The 20836-nt window shown below is 36.2% G+C and overlaps 1 protein-coding gene across 1 annotated transcript in view; it reads right to left on the minus strand.

The window, feature by feature from the left end:
- The window catches only part of PLXDC2 (plexin domain containing 2), a 257062-nt gene that overhangs the window by 31720 nt on the left and 204506 nt on the right, over nt 1-20836 (minus strand). Inside the window, exons 10-11 of the mRNA XM_058805010.1 lie at nt 3706-3766; nt 682-835 (exon numbers count right to left, since the gene is read on the minus strand). Of these exons, the coding sequence (XP_058660993.1) occupies nt 682-835; nt 3706-3766 (215 nt within the window). The remainder of the gene's footprint in view (nt 1-681; nt 836-3705; nt 3767-20836) is intronic.

The following is a 20836-nucleotide window of genomic DNA, read 5'->3' on the forward strand; positions in this document are numbered from 1 at the left end:
TTAATCTGAATTATCTTTCTTGCCCAGATGAATTTCCTCAAAAGGCAGGAGAGCAGGATATCCCAGGCTCAAAAAGGTAAGATTTAAGCAGCCATTGGGACGAGGATGAGAACTGACCCACCATTGCTTACCCAGTTAATTCAATTCAGAAGCCTAGAGAAATTACTTCACAACAGCAAGCACTACATGAAAAGAACAATGTCAATTGACTGAAAAAAGGTAAACAGGCATATTTCAAAGAGGTTTTTATTTTGGATTATCTATAACTTTCACCTGGCTAGATAGAATCCATAAAAGAATTACAAATTCATTAAGTCTGTGATGGGAATTTCTTCTAGATTTAGCAGGGACGTTTACTACTACTATATCAGCAGGTTTTGGACTATTGCCTGAATGTAAAGAAACATGAAAAAGTCATTGTAACCTCAAGTTTTCATGAAGTCTTCCTAACTTGTCATTACTTCTCCATCAGCATTCCCTCCTTGAGCCTTCATCCCTTTTTCACCTTACTAGCGCAAGAGTGAGCAATTTAAAAGCAAGAGCCTTGAAGTCAATTCCCAACTCCTTCTGCTGCCCCAGAGGGAAAAGGTTGTCATCAACACATACTTAAAGGAAATAAATTTCTTTCTGAGTTGTAAATTGCTTTTTTTCAAGTGTAAAAATGCAGTGTGTACATATCACCTTCTGTGGGCAGGCTGGTTGGAAGGTGGGAAGTGGTGGATCCTCTGGTGGTTGTTAAAACTCTGAACCTTGTGGTGGTTGGCAGAAGGGTGGTGGTGGAGTACAGAGGTGTTTCCGTTGTGTCTATATTCCTCTCACAAATCTTATCCTTTGACTGTTGGGAAACAACAGAAACAAGGAAGAGCAAATTAATTCTCAGTGGAAACTGTCAAGAATGAAGAATTTAATCATGGACAAGTTGCTGTGATAAAAAGAAATTGAACACAGACACGAGAAAAAGAAATTTCAAGAGCTTTCTCTTTCAATCTTTTTTTCCTTTTCCACTTTCTAGTATCTATGCAGCATTCAGCAACATATATTTTTTCATTTATCTGCAAAATTTACAGCTCTTCATTGTTAATTACAAAGTCAGCCCAGATTGTCAAACTTATTTCCCTCAATCAAGGTTTAACATTTAAGTCCATAATTCAGACTTTTCTGTTATGAAAGCTCACTGCCATCAATCCAGGTGACATAAAACATGTTAAAAAAGATATGTGGGAATTAAATAGTACCTCTTCGTAGTGCCCAATGTGCAGTTTATTGGAGCAATTAATTAGGCTTTACATGGAATTATCACAAGGGAACACACACAGATGCCTGAAATGTGTGCATGTATTCAGCCTATAGAATATTTATTCACTACAATAAATCAACCCATTCACTATATGCCTATTAATTCAAATAATATTAAAGTGTAATGTATTTTTGTATAAATAAAAACATAATATATAAATAGAAAAACCTATTATTATAAAATATAAACATCAAAAATAATAAAATTTTTATACTAGATTTGGAAACTATAAATAAAATTCCCTATCAAATAATACATATTTATTTGCATGGGCAAATATTTTGATACAGAGTCCGCTTGCTATTTTTTTTCTCCCAAGTTCTGGACATTTTTAAAAGTCTGAAGATTCAATGACTAATTTCTTTTATGGTTCACACAGTTTTACAGGAAAATACATCCAATTATCTTTCAGCATTCTACTCCTGCTGTCCCCATTCATTTTAATGAGAAGTGGAGTCATGCAAATCTTTATTTTACTTTATTAAGATCTGGCTGTCAAAACCCAGTGGACACTGTCTTTCTTTTAATATTCACAGATATTTTATAATTTTTTTTTTTACTTTAAACTATATATTACATTACAGAATTGTATCACTACATGCAGGATAGTTATTCTTTACATTTTTTCATATTTTTCTTTAAAAATACTGTTAATTTCACTGATGTAATTTAGTCAAAATTTAGCTCAAAATTTATATTAAAAATAAAGAAACCTTATGATGAGAATCCTCATTATTTATCCTTTTGAGTGAAGCATCTAAAATTAACCATTGTGTGCTAAATTTTAATCCTTCCTGGAACTCTAGCAGTCAGGCTCAGGCATAATTCTGGAGTATGCCAAGCAAGCTGTTGCTTCTACTCCACAGAGCCTAAAAGCTGGACAGTCAACTGCAACCAAGTAGCCCAAAACTGTGCAAATTAAACTATTAATTTCTCAGATACACTTAGTATATTGATAATTTCCTCTCAGATCATGTACTAAACCTTGGAGCACATGCTGGACTGGAACAATGAAGGAGAAGCAGAAGGGAATGTTAATGTCCTGCAGAGAGAAGTTTTTTGATATCTTAGTTTGCAAGCACAATTGAATCCTAGCTAATTATAATCAGGATTAAAGCAATACAAGGGTTGTGCCCTATAATAACACATGCTCCCTCTAACTTTTATCCTGTGTTCTTGAAAATGTTGCCCTCCACAGATAATACACATCTCAAAAATGTTGCTTTCAAATCAGCTAGTGACAAACTGCAAAGCTGAAGCTTCAAGGCCATGTAATAAGGCAGATTGCAGTTATTTTGCAATTACAGTTCTAAAAAGAAAAAATTTCTTCCATTAATATGGATTTATAACATTACTTCTCTTTGCTTCTACTGAAAAAAAACCAGAATGTGCTTTTCTTACTAGACACCTGGGACTATGTTTTGCCCTGGGCTTCACCTGACATTTCACAAGGCCTAAGTTGTTGAAACTCATTCAGCATTAGGATATTTAGCCTGTTCAGCAAAAATGGAAAAAAAACCCTGCTTTTTTAATGGCAATCTTCTTTTTTAATGAAGATTAAAAGTGCCATAAATTAATTTGTTCCTATTACCACAAGCCCAACATGGAAAAAATAAAAAAGGAAAATGAAAAAAACCCCAAACCAAAAACAGCTGTAAAGAGGCTTTTAAACTGGAAAGTCATCATCATTATCATCATCATCAAAAATCATCATCATTATATTTATAAATGTTTATTGAAAATTAACTTCTCTGGTTTAGAAGTACCCCAGATAACTTTCAGAGGAGAGTTATGGTCCCTGTTTGACAGCCCACCACTACCACAGTCAGACAACTTTTTTGTCCTCTCACTGCATCTCCATGAGAAGAAATCAAAATGCCATGTAGGCTGGTTGTGTGAGGACTTTTAAATTTTTATTTCAATTATTATTTTTATTTTATGTCTTTGAATTCATCTGTGTAATTTCTTGTTTATTAAATGATTTGGCCAGATTTCAAAACCAAAATGAAATGTCTGTTTTTCACTTGAGGCTACTCTTGCAAAGGGTTTTCTGAAATAAGGAAAATCACTGTATCTTCACCTTTTCTGGCAAAAGTCAGAGATCTAAAAGAAAATTGGCACAGGGACATTGTTTTGGAGGAGGCTTTCTGGGTTTTTTTGGGTATTGTTTAATTAAAATATTTTCCCAAAGATAAAATTTTAATTTTTGTCCATTTTATTCCCTCAAATGGGGAGTGAAACTGCTCAGGTTATTCTTCTTTGTTATGCCTTATGGATTTCCCCTGAAAGATAAATATAGTATTTCTTTGGCCTTGAAACCATGCTTTATGATCTGAATAATTTAAACAAAAACACCACAACTACATAAATTGTCTCTGATGGGCTGAGGATGTAAACTACTCACATACCTCTTCTGGGCAGCCACTGTCTACCCAATCTTGCCGGTGACGATCAAATCCACTGGAGCATCTTTAAATGATGAAATAGATAGAAGTTGTCCAGATGGAAATAGGAGGAAAACAAAAAGAATAAAGGAAGGGAGAGGAACAGAAGAGAGTGACAGAAAGAATAAGTAAATTATGTGATTTAAAATCCATATGTTTTATATGGTATCATTTTTATTCAAGATGCTTTTGCTTACAATATGAGAAACTCCTTTAATCCACTTTAGTGAAAGGTGTTTCAATGAATGAGACTTTTAGTTTTTAAAATTTATTTATCATTTTTAGATAGGAATATCTACCTTCCACTGGATAATTATTCTTAAGATGTCACTGACCCATAGGATTTTTAAGTTTGATGTTTAATTTACATATTGATGTAAATTAGTTTAATTATTATTGTCCAGAATTCTTAGCCAGGAAAATTTAATCCCACAAAGGATGTGGTGAACCAGTCACTGGGTTTATCAGGCAAAGTGCTCACAGACATCAAGATACACATATAACTATTTGATCAATGTTCACAGCTGCTCTGAACACTCTCTGTGACAAATAGAAAACACTGTACAGCTGATTCTCCCTCTTCTCTAGATTCAGAAAACTTAAATTGCATGCATATTTCTTATCAAATTAGGTGAGTTTAATAACCTGTTTGCAATATCCCTTGTCTTTTGCTGTATGTAACAAACAAATTTTTAAGAAACTTGTAACACTTTAATGTAATGATTACCCTGGAAATCTGCATCTCTCCAGAGTATTATCAGTGACTGTAGAGTAAGTTTGTGTTTCCTAGACAACAGGTAGCATCACAAACAGAAAGCATTTTTGAATAGGCAAGCAAATAACTAGAACACAGTGCTCATCTTTGAAGGAGATTCTTGCCAACTAGGATGTTTTTTATTTTGGAGAGTTTGTTTTGGTTTCTGCATTCATTTCCTGGAGTATTTTGTTATGAGACAGGGTGATGTCATTTGGCAGCCATGGTCATAACTTACCTGAATGTATAAAAAACAGCTTTTTGCTGTCTTTTAATAAGACTAGGCAAAAAAATAAGGCCATGGTTGTGGTTAGCTGTATTTCAGAGTCCTTTTTTTTTGTTTACAAAGAATTGAAAGATGACAAGACATGTCAAGTACTACCTACTTCAAGCAAGGGAGCAGTTCATTTGGAAAAATGGAACACCATAATTATTTTTACAGAAGGAGAGGATGTTACAAGAAGATGTAAACAATGTTAACAACACACTTGGGTAAGAAAAATCTCCATATAATTATTCTGAGCAGAATCTACAATGTCTTTGAAAAAAGATTTTGAGAAAAATGTTCACTTTCTTGTTACACCTGCATTGCATACCACATTCCATCGTTTGCAATATTACTAAAAGAAATACCCCAATAGTAACTGGTGCCAATTTTCACACACTATAGCAACTGGCTTCTCCAAACACCCATTGCTGTTAAGAGAGGAATGTTCAAACCAGAAATGTATTTCAGAGAAATACGTTTATTATATCTCCTTCCCAATGCATGAGGCCCCTAACATAGGAAGGACACTGGCGTGCTGGAGCGGTCCAGAGAGCCACAAAGTTGATCACAGGGCTGGAGCACCTCTCTTATGAAGACAGGCTGAGGGAATTGGGGCTGCTCAGCCTGGAGAAGAGAAGGCTTCAGGAAAACCCTCTACAGGCTTTCCACACTTAAAGGGAGCTTATAAGAAAGATGGAGGGAGACCTTCCATCAAAGTAGTGACAGAACATGAGTAATAGTTTTAAATGAAAGAGAATAGAATAATATTGGATTTAAGGAAGAAGATTTTCACAGTGATGCTGGTGAGTCACTAGAATAGACTGTCAAGAGAAATTGTGCATGTCCCATCGTTGGAAGTGTTCAAGGTCAGGTCGAATGGTGCTTTGTGCATCCTTGCATCTACTGCAAGATGTTCCTGCCCATGCCAGTGGGGCTGCTCAGAGTAATCTTTAAAGGTCCCTTCAAACCCAAAAAATTCTATGAATAAAGACCACTTGAAAAGTGTTTTCTTGCTGAACTGTGAGTGAATCAGTGCTATGTTGGGAGCTCAGTGCTGCTTCTCCATCTCTGTGGTGTTCTGTCTCTGTGAATGTTTGAAAGAACCAGAAGACCTTTACTAAGCAGAAAGAAATGATAACATGGTATTCCAGGTATGAATAGAACTTTTTTTTTAAGTCTCCCCTACATTTCTTTAAAATTTGAAGATCTTCATTAGCAATTTCTCTGCCTATAAACAGGACTAGACTGATTTTTCAGATGTACTGAAAACATAAATCCATCACATTTTATTCATACTGCTTTGGCTCAAATGGTTTTGAGGATATTCAGTACATGAGAAAACCAAACCAAATATTTAGACATGAAATCAAGCCACTCCATCAATTCCTCCACTTGAGGCAGTTACTGCTGTTGCATATCTATGCTAATTCAACCCAGTGTACTTAGAGCTAGTAGGGATTAAACAAACCTAGATTTTATCTTATATATAAATGGTGTGAAACTTAAGGCTCCAAAGATTAAATGAATAAAAATGTATCCCAGGTGCACTCACTTACAGTTCTTAAGTCTTTTCTTACAAACTAATGAATTACAGGGGTGAGTAACGTTTTTGGGGTTAATTTTTTTTCACCAGGAATTAACCAACCACCAAAAATTGCATGTAACACTCAAGGACTTGGAATGGCTCTTTCAAACATGTGAGGTAGTCTTGAGAAGACTCTGCCTCGAAAAAAATACATTAAACCCTGGGCACTGCTTATTTAACATTTTCCACTGATGCATAGTGAGTCCAAACAATATTATCAGAAAGAGCTTTATCAGGAATGAGATAGTCTCCTGGAAAACCTGTTTGTGAACTTCCTTTGAGGCATAAATCACTGCATGTCTGCAGCAGAAGCTACTGTTGCTGCCTCGTTGAGTTAGAGCTCTGGAAACTGTCATTTCAGTGCAGCACCCGCGTTACTGACTGCATTTTTAAGACCTTAATTTAGTGGCATGGTGATAATTCCCTGTTGCCATTAAAACATTGGAGCAGATTTGATTTGCTGCGCTGTTTATGCCATCTGTCAACACGGCTATTTCATAACAACTTCATTTTCAAGTGATGCCCAAATTCAGCTCCTAGGAAAGCAATAATAAAGATGTTCTAGGAAATGAAAATAGGGACATTTATGAAATGCAAGGAATTTCAGGGTTTGTGTGGAACTCTGGAGTACTGGTTCATGGAGGAAATGGAAAATGAATGTCTCTACACATATAGCTACTAATGCAACTTGACTAATGGCACAACTAATGCAGTTCAGTCTGAGTAAGAAGAAAGCTGTCAGAATCCATTCAGGGAACTGAAAGAAAGGAGCTGAAGATGCCATCCTATTTACCAAAATCCCTTTACCTTTATTTGGCAGAGAATACTCGAAGTTTCCACTCAGTGAAGGACATGAAATGCTCTGCTACTTTTCTTAAAAAGAGTTCAATGAGGATTAATGATGATGATGTTGATGATGATGATGATAATAACACTAATAATAAATAAGATAACCTGAATGCAGAAAAGGGTTTAACGTGTTAAATATAGAAACTTAATGGAAAATTATTAGGAAGAAAAGGGGCAAAGTCTGGATGGAAAAACCTTTTCATTAGGTTGAGCTGGAGTATGACAATCAAAAGCATTGAAATGCATAGCTCATATAATTTAAACCAATAATTTCCTAGTATTTTTTGGCTCTGAAAAAGTATGTAAAGAGCAGATTTTTGGAAATGAAAGGCATTCCAGAAATCTGAAATGATTTTGTAAATACCATGTAATGATTTAGCTCATTTAAAAGGTTTATTAACTCAGCTAAATAAAAGGTTAATCTGGAAAATTAGACAGAAAATTGAAGAGGCAGAACTCTTTTCTGAATTCAACCATTAAGGAAGGACCATCAAATTATGAAAGGATTAAGACAGTTGCTAGGATGTTTGAATTACTAAAAGAAGAATTAGAACATTTTAAAGTGAAATTTCTTTCCAAGGTGAGATAGAAAGTAAAAAATAAATATAAATATAATAATTAAAAAATACTGGAACTTTGTGTTGGTCCAACTGAAAAATAACTCTAATCATAGAGTGATTTTTGGAGGAAAAAATGTTTATCTTTGTGCTTGGTCTGGTTTCGCCTCCTTTTACCACAGAGAAGGCTCCAATTTGGTTCCTTCACCCTTCAAATATCACTTTCTTGCCACACTGCGGTGTTTGGGGAAAGACTGAATTTTCCTTCCTTTGTTATTTTCCACTTTCAAATGCAGAACTTAATCACAGCTCAAAATGCTTATGGAGTTCATGTGAAGTGTCAATGTAAGTGACTATGGTATGCATTTTTACGGTATTTGAATAGCATTGGTACTTATCACTTAGCTCAGTACTCCTAATCATATATCTGAATTCTAGCATAAATATGTTCTCTGTACTTATATTTTACTTAAATATTGCTTAATTAAACTGTACTTCAGAGTAGGAGGACAATTTGATTAGTTGGAAGAGGACTTGCTACCATCTTGCTCTTGTAAAATAAAAATATCTGACTTGCTGAATACAAGGATTTGAAACTAAAATCAGCCTGTACTACTCTAATGTTTATGAAGAATTTGAATGTTACAAAGGCGTAATTAATAGTTGATGTAACACTGAATTTCACCACTGTTAAAACATCATTCTCTGCTCAAAATTTAAAACATTCAGGTAACGATAAGGATGATCAGAGTGGAACAAAGTTCAGCAGTCAATCTTCAGCCTGACAATGGTTCCACAACTTTATGGGATGGAAAGCTTGGAAAAATATAGCTACCTGTTGTGTAAAATACTCCTGAAATATCAAATAAACATAGAAGGAAAAGATGTAAAAATCCAAGCTGTTATTTTTCAGAGAATGACTGAACATGCATAAGCCTCAATTTTTGTAACTCTGACACAACATTTAAATAGGCAGTGGAAAATAAAGACTCCCACAGGGAACTCCTTCTGCTGCAAGAGGCTAAGAATAAAAGTGGGATAAAAGAAGTAAGTTTTATTTTCAATTCCACAAGAAAGAAAAAGATAAAATTGTGGTTAAAGTGAGACTTGGCAGAGTTCTGATTAAAGAAGAATAGGAGGATATTTTCTATAAACTTAATGTCAGTTACAACAATAAAGGAAACATGCTGAAAAGCAGATAAAGAATAAAAAATATGCTTTTGCTAAAGGCTCTGTTTTGAACAGTTAGAAGGAAAAAGATAGTGTAAGAGGAGGACCCTAGAGTCAAATTTATGAGATTATGGTACTGGCATTTCCAACAGAATCAGCAGAAATTTACATCAAATGTGTTGTCTGGGAAGGAACCACACTGAGATTAGTCCCTCATACTAGATTACAGTTGCCACTGCTTTGACTTTGTGCATTTGTACCTGCACAGAGTGGGTATAAAGAGCTAATAGCAACAGAAGTTAGCAGAGAATTCTGATCCGTTGGCATTGCTGCATCTTTGGCACACAAGTAATTTCTCAGGGTTTGATGCAAACAGCTCTGAAGTACTAGTGGATGTACTTTACATTCTGTTTAGTGATCCTAAAAACCACAATTTAGCTCTTCTTTCTAACATGAGTGTCTGAACTATTTTCTATCTTTGGACATGCAGCTGACACTATCTCAGAATTACAGTTATTGTTGCATATCCATTGATTTAGTCTCATTTTAAAAATAAAAGTATGAAAGCTGTCTTTGGAGAAAATGTTTCTTTTTTCCACTTTAGAGATAAGGAAACAGAACATAGGAGACATGGAATGATCAGCTGAGATAACACATAATTTGTAACAGAATCTAGAATTAAGCCCAGATTTTCTGAAAATCAGATGAGCATGCACTATTTCACAGCTTCTGTGTTTCCCATAGAACTCACAGACATATGAATGGTAGAACTGGGAATTAAATTGAAAAACATCAAGTCTCAGGTGATGTGTATCAAGGCACAGATCTCATTCACACATTGCCCATGCTCTTTTTATTCTGGTTCTTTACTGGGATGTTCCTCTGAAAAAACTCACACTGATAACAGTAGATAACAATTAGTAGAGTCCTTGTGGCAGGATAAAAATGACCTAGTGCCTGGAGACTGTATGAAAAGGACTGTTCACGTGTCTGTTATCACACAGGAACCCCAGTAATCATGCAGTGTGCACCATGGCTGATTCAGTACTAGTGGGCAGCAGCATCTGAGCTGCAAGAAGGAGAATTGCAGCAATGGCTTGGTTACTGCTGGGTTACTGCCCCTGCTGTGTCTCATTCACAGCTCTAAAAAGAGTAAGACCTGAAAGGAAGCAGGAGCTATGACAGGCAAAGGAGGCACAGAGTGCTAAACTCACTCTGCATAATCCAATGCTTATATGCTTATAAAAGTATGTGAATTAGGGCTAAGAAAAACACCCTCTGTTAAAACTCAGTGAACTCTTCAGAGAGAGGGCAAAACACGGAAGGACATGAATCATCCTATTACTGGTTATGTTCAAAGCAACTTAAAGTTTAGAAAGCTATTTGTTTCCCAAAATAGTATCTTAACTGTGTCTCATTTTTTATTCTAAAAGTGAGCCCAATTCTGAAGTCAGCATTGAGCAGGACCAGTCGTCAAAAGAGATCACAAAAGAATTGCAGAACAGGAGGAGCTCCTAAGTTTCCTAATTAATGGTACATATTGATATTTGTTGTGATATCCAGTGATTTCATTAATGCGTTATGATAATGCAGATATTGGAAGAGTTAATAGATCTGAATAGAGAGGGAACTAAAGATGACATTTAAGGAAGCGTATTCATAAAATTTCATTTATTTCCCTAAGCTAAGAATATCTTCTACAAGAACATGTTAGAGAATTCCTGAGTTTACATAACTGGAAAGACTAAGAAATGTATATGCTATAAAAAAATCTGAAGACTATGTTGGGAAATGGAGCAGTTTTTTTGAGGTCATTCTAATCTTAGATAATCCGAAATTTATGAAGAGACATGAATTTCAGATTTCTTTAAAGAAAAACTTTTTGACGAGTGTTTTGTGTTTAGTAATAGGTAAAATTTAAAATATGCCCAAAAAAGAGACTTTATTCATGGTGCTTCATTATAGAATGATATCTAGGAGGCTGTGAGGCAAATATGATCTCAGTGATGCTCAGTTTATATTGAGGAGTACAACTATAAGAGGTTAGTGCTGATTTCATGTTTCTCTTTGCTGATTTATGTCCGGAGATAGCTCAGGGACGCCACTTGTAAGTTTTCTGTGCTGTCTAGGTGGCCTGGAAAGGCCCAGGGATGGCCTTGAAGAGCCCGGCGCTTCAAAGGATGAGGAGAGACTTCTGATCTTGTCTCGGTCTCGGTGTTTATTAATTGTTTATCTAAAAGATTTTCTTTCAGCCCAACAGAGGTCTGCACAGCAAGCCAGCCATAGGCACACTGAGAGCCCCCGGGGCGGTCACTTATCTTTATACCCGAAGTTACGTGTACAATATTTATAATTTTTCCCCAATACCTTCTACCCTTATTAACCGGTGCACTTTTAGTAATAACCAATCCCAAAGTGCCACCACCACCACAGAAGATGGAGGCCAAGAAGAAGAAGAAGAAGAAGGACAGGACACGCCCCAATTCCTCCATCTTACTTCTTTAGACCCCCCTGTACCAAAATCCTAAACCCTGTGTTTCACACTAATTAACTTATCCCTTCACAATTCACCCAGTGAATTCCTCCCAGTCCTCATACAGGTGTCGTCTCCTGTGTTGGATCAAAGTCCAGCCACCAGACACTTCTGGCAACATTCCAGGACTCCCGAGCCCCCCAAGGGTGTTCTTGGCCACTCTGCACCTCCATCCTGAGGTGCTGAGATCCCACAGGTTAGCACTTCTGGAAAGCAATTAAGGCAATTGTGATCATTCTGTCCACACTAGTACAATAACCGTGCCCCGAAATGTTCTTTGGCACTGAAGACTGCTGGCACACAATGGCCTATGCCTGAGGGAGCAAACTCTCTCAACCTTGAAAAGGAGGAGGCTGCACACAAATAGCCAGCTGGGAATAACCTTTGGAACAGTCCAATTCCTGCACCATGCCTGGGAACTGTTCTGGACAGCGCTCCTGGGCATGGACTGAAATCACACCAGGAAACGTCACAACTGTTTTAGGAACACACACAATTGTTTTACAATGCCCGGGAAGCTTCCCAGGCTGCGTTTAATTTGTGATACTATGTAAAAAGATATTTTGTATGAGAAGAACTATGCTTGTAAAAGTGACTGGGGCTACAATTCTGCATTATATTTCAATGAAAAATGAGAAAAAGAAAATTTGATAAAGTGCAAAAGACTTTCATTTAAAAATCTTGGTTGATTCCGTTAAAAAATACTTGACTTATTTTATTTATTTATTCCTTGTTTTATTTATTTCCCTTGTAATGAGAACAAAGGAAATTAAGAGTGATCATAAAAAAATGGTGGAAGATAGATACCTCCATGGTAATGCAGTGGGTTGGAAGCTTATATGAAAGGAAAAAATCTAATACTTCCAAAACAGGAGATTAACATTCATCCTAAAAATTATCCTAGAGTCAGGTGTGATAATCTGGGCTGCCTGTTTCCACAGAATAGTCCTGAGTTTTGACATTCCTGAAATGCTTTGGTCTCAGTTTCTGTTGTTTCACTTTTTTTTTTTAATACTTGAAATAAGGAAAGAAGGGGACCAGTTGAGAAAATTTTATCTAGGTCAACAATTTAGGCTACAATGGGTAGGTGGTATACGGCTTCTAAAATATAGATTCATGAACATTCAAATATTTGATAAAAGTTACCCAGCAAGTAATTTCTTAGAACATATCATTCTCTGGTAATTTGTAGTTTGGAACTACAAATTAAGTTTATCTCAGACATGAAAGTAAAGAAATCTAGTACCTTGTTTCTCACTAAATTATTCTACTGAGAGAGTCTATGAGACAGAATGAACCTACTACACAATCGTTATTTTTACTAATCCGTTTATAGATCTTTTCTATAAAAAAAAATATCCTAAACTCATAAAACTGGGGTTGGCCGAATTTGTGCATTTTCTAATACACCATTTTTGGGACAGAAAAAAATGTCCAATTTGTTCATCTGTTGTAGGCAGAACAGTTGATTTATTTCAGGCCATTGAAAGAGAAGATAAGATATAGTGCAAAATAGCAGGATCACTGTTCCATGTGTAGCAACGCATAAAAGCATTGCAAAATGGGCAATGCTGGATAATGGAACTATCCTGTTATAGTACTATCCTATCCTTTTTTGATTACAAATTCATTTAGAAATCTAACTAGAAAAACTAGTTAGCTTCATCAGGGGAAGCTTACTTATCTATTTGGCTCAGAAACTGCTGTTGTGAGGCCTAAGAGCCCTTGAGAAACTAAGAACCAAATTATGTTTGGTTTTTATTCCCTTTAACTTTCATATTAGGACTCTGAAGTTCTACTATGTTCAAAGTCAAAGCATATATTCTGACGTACACGGTTAGAGAAGCGACCCTGAGCTATTTTAGAATCCACTGTTTCCATTAGTGGAAGATGGTCAGCTCACTCAGGACTCTTTCAGTAGCACAGAAATAGTAGTTAGCACAAAATAATATAAAGACCTATACATAATAGTCAACAGAGAGAGAACTGGATAAAAATATCAGTAGTTTAGCAAATAAAGATAACACTCGCAAATTAATGCTAGTTAAGGAAAATGTGGGAAATTTCAGAGGCGTGAAAAAGATATAATTTGGGACTTTACACACAATAAGAAATGGAAGAAACAGCCTGAGTGTCAAGATGATAACCTAAGTAGAGCAGAAATGATGCTGTAGACATGATGTTAAATTATCTCATTGTTTTTTGGTACAATATATTATAGTGAGACAACCAATGAGAAGTTTGTGACCCTGACTGCATTCCTCTGTCTTTGAACATGGGTTCATACAGCAATGTTCCTATCTGAAGATGTCAAAACCTTCTTGAAGCTCTTTCTCTGAATGCAGGTAAAGCAGGTAAAGTTTTTGCCTTATGTGGTAACCACCCTCTCAGCAATTTTTAAGCAGTCTTGTGTCTAAGTAACAAACCTAGTTTTTCTAATTTTTCTCATTTGTGTTATGTATTCATCTATTCATCATCTACCTGTATTTCACATTTCACAACATGTATTATGAAAGTTATCTTACTAACCACTTTGTATTAGAATTTATTTAATGCAGTGTTGCTATGCATTTTAATTTGTTATCAGAAAAGTCTGTTTTATTTGAAATTTGAATTTGAATGTCCCTTGCATTCTTTGTATTATACAATTAAATTCCAATAATTATGGTAGATGACCATTTGAGGCATTTATTTGGGATTCAGAAAGTCTATAATGTCTTGTGTAGGAACCCACAAGAGAGAGAGACAGCCTATCACACACAAAATGATGACTACAAGCCTGAGTCAAGTTTCTTAAAATGTCTAGTGTATGTATAAATAACATCACAAAGCATCTGTGGAACCCTTTCAAGGGTGAGTGTCACCTGTCTGCAATCAAATAGGAATTTTTCTGAATTCAAACATGGATATGAACAGATGTAAAGGAAACCAAACTGAAAAGAATTTTGGGCTGCAACGGGACTGAATGTGGCATACTTCTGTCAGAAAAACCCTGAAGTTTAATCCCAGAGTAAATACCTCTCTAATACAGTGTGGCAGTACCCACTGCAATGGCTATCACCCTCAGGATAAACAAAAAATGAGGAATTAAATCTGTACTAAGCTCTCTTGTGATTTGAAAGACTTATAACTGGCACAGAAAGCGCAGTTCTAGCTATAAATGGTTCATTAAAGACTGAGGTGGGCTTTTTCTTATTGTTCTAATGCAATAAATGAAGAATAAAATATTACTAGTATTTAAAAGAATTGTGGCAAAAATTTCTAAAGAAAAGAATTGTACTGCTACCTATTTTTCTAGCTATTATATTACACCTATTGTCATTTTGGTGTCTTAGGTGCATCTGTGAATTTAAACATGGAAATGAAATACAGATGTTGTCATCTTCTTTCCAAATTAATCAGCAAAATTAAGTATTACCTAAGGTATATATAACAAGTGTATGTCTTCTATCCCTCCCCTCAATGAGATTTAAGTACTTAACTGTCCTCTGTATCTTTGATAATTACTTCCTGCATTTATAAAAAAACACCTTAGGAATGTCATATATTTGGTAATAAACAGTACATGAGAGAGACTTTAGAGGAAGGTCTTAGAACAGTCCAGGCAGTGATCCTTTCCATATTAACTGTGATGTCTTGTCCAAGCTGTGTTGCAAAATTGGATATCACACGAACCTGCACAGTGGTTAATGAACAGAGTCTCCAAGCTCCAGAAGACACAGCACAACTCCGGCAAAGGATGTTATTGTGAACATCTAGTTAGTGAAAAGAATCTCAAATTTTGAAAAGCAAATGATATTGTAAGAAACTCTTATCTAGCATATTAATAGTGTGAGTGAGGTGTCTTAAATTGATCACTGTGTTTACACCTAGATTAAAAATCTTCAAAATGCTTCCCCATCTTCAGGTTTAGGATATAATAGAAAATATTTTAACAGAAATATTAGGATTTCATATTAATGAGAATTGCAGCAATCTTCTGCTCCTTTTCTAGAAATAATTTAAAGTTCTATGACCCAGTCTTGAACTTCTTAAAAATTTGCATCAGTTATGAGCATAACTTCTGTCCTCATGCTGTTCTGAGTTATTCAGAAAAACAAAGCAAGTTATGCATATGTGTGACTAATGCTGGGGCTGCAAGAAGACTGGCTGTTTCTTGTGTGAAAGCAAGATTCAAATTCCCTTAGTAAGATATCAAATCTATTAATGTTAGGATCAGAATAATTTTATGGAGCTGCTGAGAACATCAGTGAGTACTGCAGAAGAATGTGGGGAGAAAAGAAGCTTGGGGAATGAATGGTCTGGTCTTGCACTGGCTTGTATGAAGCCCCTGAAAGCTGGTGCATGTTCACTGGGTTTCTGCTCAGAGACTGAGATTTTTAGGTTTATTAGGATTATCAGAGGAATTATTCCAGACAATTTGTGCTGGAGGGAATTACAGAAATTCCACAAAATTTGACTGACTGCAGCTACTATCAAATTCAACCAATTTACAAAAAAATGTAGAAAGGCTAGTAATCTGCTATTTATCCATGTGAGATTCTCAGTGAATTGCAAATTCCTCTGGCTGCAGGCTAACCTTCAACAAAAACATTTTGTGAGCTCAGGATCATCTACATTCCTTAACAGTACTTTCCAATGTACTGTTATGTACATTTTACTGATATGTACCATTATTACAATTTTTAAAGTGTACCATTACTATTTACCATTACTTTTAAGTGTACCTACAGAGTCACTGAGGTTAATGCTCTCTTCTTACAGAACTGTCATCCCACTTGAGAATATCTATTACTATAATCTTGTGAGGCTTTTTTCATCAAACAATACCATCACTGAGCTCATTCTGGTTTGAGAAAATGCTTTGTTCATTAAACACTTTTGTGCCACTGTCTTTTTTTGCTTTAGTCCCATCAGGCTTACCATGCATACAAAATTCTTAATTATTGAATGCTAATTTCCTAACAGTTTCTTGCAGTGCATGAGGGCAAATTAGCTTGTCAAATTAAAAGCAAGACCTTGGAAAATATTTGAAGAAGTTGGGTGTGGAGCAATTTTCTGCTCAAGAAAGTACAGATCTACTTATTGTATTGCTCGTATCAGTAATGCATCAGGGCTGACAAATTTACACATTCATTCTTGATACATTTGTTGCACTTGAATAGAAAGATCAATTGCTCTCTCAATACAGCTTTTGAAATAAAAGAAAAATATGCTGCATTTTAGAGCAAACTCTGAAAAAGAGCCATACTTTCTGATTCTCTGCTATATGTTGCTTCATAATTGGAAAAGAAACTGTATGCAAGTTAGAAAACCATTACTTCCATTACTTTTCATTTATCTTAGAGTAAATGTGACCTAATTCAACAATCTGATTGTTAAGACCTGTGTGTTAGGACTGAGCTATATTTTCACAGAAAACCCCTCCAGCTGTAGTGGCATCATACAAACATACAGAATCTGGGCACATTTCTTTTGCTTTGTGTGAAGCAGGGGTATGATCAGCAAATTCTTGAAGTCACACACATTGGTAGAATGAAATATATTTAACAGAACACACTATGTATTAAACCTCTAGCCCTTCAAAAGTAACTAAAAGGAGATTTTCCTTGTAATTTGTATATGAAACTATTACATTGATTGGATTATATATGCTCCCTCTGGTGGTTTACTTAATCCATAGAAATGCCTTTTTTTTTGTGTTTGTATTTCAGTAGCTAGGGTACTGCAACCAATTTAATAATAACAGCACACTGCTGTCAGTTAAATAGTGTTTGGATAAAAAAAGCCTGAGTATAAACCAGCCAGTCCTCCTCCCATCTTTTAATTTGCAACTGAACTATGAAATATTCCTAAAGCAACCAAAAAATCCAAAACCAAAACTAAACCCACAACCCTTAAAACTTCAAGTAGTTAAAAAAAGGAAGTATTTAAAAGTGAGCACTTTGAACCAACCTTTATGATGGAGTGCTAACATCAGTGGAGAAGGGAAGCTCAGTGGATGTCGCCTATCTGGAATTCTGTAAGGCCTCTGGCACAGTTCCTCACAACACTCCTCTCTAAACTGGAGACATTCAGATTTGGTGTTTGGATGGTGTAGTGCGTGAGGAACTGGTGAGATGTTTGCATCTATAAAGTAGTGGCCAAAGGATCAATGTCACAGCAGAGATTGGTGTAAAGAGATTCCTCAGGGGTCTGTGCTGGGACCAGTGCTGCTTAATGTCTTCCTCAATGGCACAGACAATGGGACCGAGGGCACGCTCAGCAGGTTTGCAGATGACACCAAGCTGAGGGATGGGTTGGTTTGCATTCCCCTGCTCTTTAGTGGAATCTGCAACCCTTGTTGTGGTGTAAAAGCTGAGGAAAATGTAGATATCAAACAATAAGCTATGTGTTTCTTATTTGGATTTAATTATTTGCTTTCATAAATCCAGAGGCTTCTCTAGTCAGATAGCATAGTAATTATGTTTATGGTTTTATAAATTCTGTAGGGAAGGTGTTTTGCTCAGCTGATAAATATTTTAGGTGACATAAAAATGTTACTTATAAATACTATAATGTTTGAGTCACCACTTTTTAAAATGAGATCAGGTCTTGCCAATTGGGATATACATATCAGCAAACAAAAAACATTATCCTTTTCTTCTATCTGATACTAAAAATTTCCAGACATGAACTCACATTTGAAAATTAACTAAACATATTTCCAATTTCCTTCTAAAGGAAGAAGAACAAACAAGACATTTCAAACTTATCGAGAAGTTCAGAACACAAGTAATAGGAATTCTTTTTTCTCAGTTACTATAAGGGCACCATGGAAAACTGTCACTTCATATTTCAAATGTAACATGTTTTCTTAAAAAATGCAGGTGCCTAAAAAGTCTTCCTTCCCTGCTTTCCAGCTAATCAGCATGGAATGCAAAACAACTTGTTTCTTTAGCACTTGCTTAGATGGGAATAATGATTATCATGATAAAAGATTAGAAGTATCAAGCCTTAAATCACATTATTGCTGCTATTCCCAGACACATTTCTGATTTTTCATTTTGCTCAGAACACATTCCATAAACCCCAGCTATAACCTGTTCATTTAAACAACTAGAGCTATTGTTATCACACAGGACTATGCATTGAAGTGAAATACACCACAAATGGGATTATTTCAATTTTTTTTACCTCAGAATTGCTTTAAGAGTATAAGAAGCTTTGGGAGCTGTGCATACACACAAGGGCAGTATGACTCCCTAAAGTCCATGGAGTGCCCTGCCTCATCACTGCACTCAGTCCTGAACTTTTACAGTCTCTTTCAGGGCACTTTTCAAGCAGGCGGTTTGCACTTTGTAGGTTTATACCATAAACTGGTATGATTTCAAACCACATTATTCAAAACATACTCTGGAAAACAGAGACTTTTAAGGATAAGAGTGCAAAATATCACTTCTTTTTTCAGGCCAAGGGAAGTCCCCAGCAGGGCTGTCTGGAGAGCAGTGCCAGGAGCTAATCCTGGGTCTCCAGGCAGCCAGTGCCTGAGGGGAATGGAGTTGGTCTGAGCTGGAGACATGCAAGGAAGTGCCCAGGCTCACACACCTCCACAACTAATGGGCCATTCTTCTTGACTTGTTTTCAGAGGATCAATGTTCACTTATGTCCTGTGCCTCTGGGGGTTCTCTGTCAAGGCAGTGTCACCCTTACTGAATAGAGAAGCTTTGTGGGGCTCCCATGGGGCATTTCACTGCTCAGCCCTGCTTAGACTCATCTGAAGATTTTTTTCTCATACAAAGTGTTGGAGCCTTAGAAATTTTTTGGTCCTAGATACTTAAGTACAGAATTTGGTAAAAAGTTGCTTTTAGTACAGCTCTCCTATTCTGTGTAACTTCCCTTGAAAACCCAAGTGAGTCAGCCAGCAAAGCATCCTTGTGGATCCAGCTGTTAGCCTTTTGGCATAAGGCAGACACTTCTGAGGATTAGAAATTTGAATATTTGTTCCAACAGTGACAGCAGAGTAAAGCTATAATCTAAACTGTTCACAGCTCCTGCCCTTAGTACTACAGCCCTCCAGTTCCCTTATCTTCAATGTAGGAGAGATGGTACCACACCAAGCCTGACTGATGTTGCAGGTACTGGGAGGTGCTTTAGTCCTGTATTGAGGAAGTGAAGCATGAGACATTGACAGACTGAGTCTCAGGATGCACAGATTGAAAGAATGTGCTCTGAAATATCAGCTTCATTTCACTGCCCAAATGTGAGATTTTCCTGAAGTTTATCAAAATAAAAACATCAATATCTAGGGAATCTTTATTTATTGGACAATCAGCTTCAAATATTTTCAAGGGAACTCACTATTTCAGTATATGCAAGCAGGTTTTACAAACCGAAGCTGTAAAATAACAGCAAGGTGGTCTTAAAACTGTCAAAAACTTTTCTAGAAAATGACATCTCTAATGTGCAGGCTATACCAAGTGCCTAGAGTATATAAACATTTTCAGATGCATAAGAAGATGATGTAAACAAATCTAACATTAATGAATTCTCCCAATTTTTACATGTCAGGAAGTTAGAGATAATGAAGGGCAAATGATCCATGTTTCAGCCACTGGAGACATCCGTGGGACAGATGCTAAAGTGTTTTAGGCATTTTATAGACATGGATACTTGTGTTGGAGAAAGTTAGAATACCATCTCAGCTTACATATTTATAGTTAATCTCCTTTGAAGAGTTTTACTCGTGAAACAGTTATGAAATATACATAGTTCCAACAGAAATTAGCTCCTAGGGGGATCCTCCATCTGCTGAAGTCAAAGGAAAATGATGTGCTTTTGCTTCAGTCATGGTAAAGTCGTGTGACACACATCATATTGGATTTCAGACGGTTTGATGACCCCCTATGAAGGAGCTAATGGTGATTTAAGCTTGTAGAGAGTGCAGGAATAGAGGATTTGGCCCTCAGTCACATCCAAAATGAACCTGCCTCTCCAAGCATTGCAGAGCTTGCACAGCAGCTGGGTTGAGGTTACAGGTAGGAAACAACCCACTGCTTTAGGATAAAGCAAATTTCATTCCAACAGAGATTGCCCACAGGGGGGAGTAAAGTTTTTCTGCAATGGTCACACTGGTCAGTTTTCTTTGTGCAGTTAAAGGTTTTACATAAAGTTTTGGAGGTTTTCCCCCAAAACTGTACTTTGCTGTGTGAATGATTCAATATATGGATTAAATCTAATGCAAGGAAAGAAATTAGATGCAAGATGGTGCTCCTGGTAGTAACATTTCTCTGGCTAAATGGGGTAATAAGTACCTGAGAAAAAAGGTTGTGTTTCCCAATGGATATGTATAGGCCTGTTACCCATATGGAAATCTGTCTGCTTGAGAATATCTCACTTT

This window comes from Ammospiza caudacuta, chromosome 1 (assembly GCF_027887145.1).
Source record: "Ammospiza caudacuta isolate bAmmCau1 chromosome 1, bAmmCau1.pri, whole genome shotgun sequence".
In the NCBI taxonomy this organism is placed as follows: domain Eukaryota; kingdom Metazoa; phylum Chordata; class Aves; order Passeriformes; family Passerellidae; genus Ammospiza; species Ammospiza caudacuta.